Genomic DNA, 2,026 nt, shown 5'->3' with positions numbered 1-2,026 from the left:
CGCTGCTGCCAACCGGGCCACCAAGTGCGTGGAGGCCATCATCCCCCTGCTCAGCACCGTCAACGTCGCCGACCGCACGGGCCGTACGGCGCTGCACCACGCCGTGCACAGCGGCCACCTCGAGGTGGGCAAGGCGGGTTTGGGCATCTCGGGGTGGGGTTTGTGTCTCCCCCTTTCCTGGGTTTGGGCTTTGTGGGGGGCTGGGAAGGTCCCTTTGCCTGTAGAAGCCACGAGGAACGTCAGCGCTGCCTCTCTCACCGCTCCTCCCCTTCTAGATGGTGAACCTGCTGTTGAACAAAGGGGCCAGCCTGAGCACTTGCGACAAGAAGGACCGTCAGCCCATCCACTGGGCAGCTTTCCTTGGTGGGTTTTCCCCACGGACATCCCTATATTACTTATTTTTGGGATGCTGTGGCTCCCCAGAGGTTCTGCATCCAGGGTTTGCCTGGCTCTTACCGTTGTCTTCCCGACAGGGCACTTGGAAGTTCTGAAGCTGCTGGTGGCCCGGGGAGCTGATGTGATGTGTAAGGACAAGAAGGGCTACACGCTGCTGCACACGGCGGCAGCCAGCGGCCAGATCGACGTCGTGCGTCACCTCCTGAGGCTGGGAGTCGAGGTAAGACCCCCTGTGGGGTGGGCTGGGAGTTGGGAGCAGGAGAGAGTGCTGGGTGGGGGCAGGAGCCTTGGCTTGTTCCCAGCTGCCTTTTTTTTGTTTAACTTCCTGAATCCCCAAATCTGGATTTTTGGCACTCCCACAGATCGATGAACCGAATTCCTTCGGTAACACTGCACTTCACATTGCCTGTTACATGGGCCAAGACGCCGTGGCCAACGAGCTGGTCAATTATGGCGCCAACGTCAATCAGCCTAACGAGAAGGGCTTCACCCCTCTGCACTTTGCCGCCGTCTCCACCAACGGGGCCCTGTGCCTGGAGCTCCTCGTGAACAACGGGGCCGATGTCAACTTTCAGGTCTGGCCCTGAGGGCTTGAGCTTGGGGCTGGGGGCGAGCAGGGAGCTGATGCCCACCCTGGGAGAGCTCGGGGAGGGCGGTGGGATACCCGGTGCGACGTGGCTTCTGCTCTCTTGCAGAGTAAGGAAGGGAAGAGCCCTTTGCACATGGCTGCCATTCACGGACGGTTCACGCGCTCGCAGATCCTCATTCAGAACGGTGAGCGGCTTCTTCCTCTGCCCAGCCTTGTGCTTCTCAGCAAGGACCTCCCTGTTTGCTCAGGGGGTTTAAGAGCTCCATGATTATCCCTCCGATTCCATCCGCGCTCTTGGGGCTGTTGCCACAGGCCCTGCGCTGCTCTAGGGTGGCAGGAGCACGTTTGCCTGCAAGGGCAGCGAAGTGCAGACCAGGGGACTGAAATTCCAGCCGGGTCAGAGCTGCTGTGGCCAAAGAAACTGCCACGTCCAGCCTGAAAGACAATATTCGAGGGCTGCAGGCTTGGCAGACACCCCGGGGGTTCAGTTGGACACCTCCAGGACTGAACGCTTTCCCTCCTGGGTTGGGGAGGAGAGCGCTAATGCCCCGGGGTCGCAGGATACCAGCGTGTTCCCAGCTCAGAGAGCAGCTTCCAGTTCTGCGCGATGCTGAACGGAGTCGAGTTATTAGCTGTGTCCCTGGGACAGGGACGTGGCCTTCGGGACCGGAACGCAGAGACTCCCTGGCGAAACACTTGGCTTTCCCTTTCTAGGCAGTGAGATTGACTGCGCTGACAAATACGGCAATACCCCCCTCCACGTTGCTGCTAGATACGGCCACGAGCTGCTAATTAGTACTTTGATGACGAATGGTGCTGACACTGCAAGGTAAGGAAGGATTCCTCCACCCTTTCCCGGGCCCTGGGCTGGAGGATGCAGAAATGATCCATCCTGACTCCCCTCTCGTCTCCCGGCAGGCGTGGGATCCACGACATGTTCCCTCTGCACTTAGCTGTTCTCTTTGGATTTTCAGACTGTTGTCGTAAGCTACTTTCCTCAGGTGAGTGCCTCGGGGGTCCCTCCTACAGCGGGGGCATTCG

General features: G+C 59.5%; 1 protein-coding gene across 1 annotated transcript in view; it reads left to right on the top strand.

The window, feature by feature from the left end:
* Positions 1 to 1,986, top strand: part of LOC104510920 (serine/threonine-protein phosphatase 6 regulatory ankyrin repeat subunit C) — a gene marked incomplete at both ends in the record, with an annotated part of 2,883 nt that extends 897 nt beyond the window's left edge. Inside the window, 7 exons of the mRNA XM_010153320.1 lie at positions 5 to 124; positions 276 to 363; positions 474 to 616; positions 759 to 971; positions 1,092 to 1,170; positions 1,700 to 1,814; positions 1,904 to 1,986. Coding sequence (XP_010151622.1) covers positions 5 to 124; positions 276 to 363; positions 474 to 616; positions 759 to 971; positions 1,092 to 1,170; positions 1,700 to 1,814; positions 1,904 to 1,986 — 841 coding nt within the window. The remainder of the gene's footprint in view (positions 1 to 4; positions 125 to 275; positions 364 to 473; positions 617 to 758; positions 972 to 1,091; positions 1,171 to 1,699; positions 1,815 to 1,903) is intronic.
* Positions 1,987 to 2,026: the final 40 nt, after the last annotated feature.

The sequence above is a fragment of the Eurypyga helias genome, unplaced genomic scaffold, assembly GCF_000690775.1.
Source record: "Eurypyga helias isolate BGI_N326 unplaced genomic scaffold, ASM69077v1 scaffold41116, whole genome shotgun sequence".
Taxonomy (NCBI): Eukaryota; Metazoa; Chordata; class Aves; order Eurypygiformes; family Eurypygidae; genus Eurypyga; species Eurypyga helias.
This window is presented reverse-complemented; position numbering and strand designations above follow the sequence as displayed.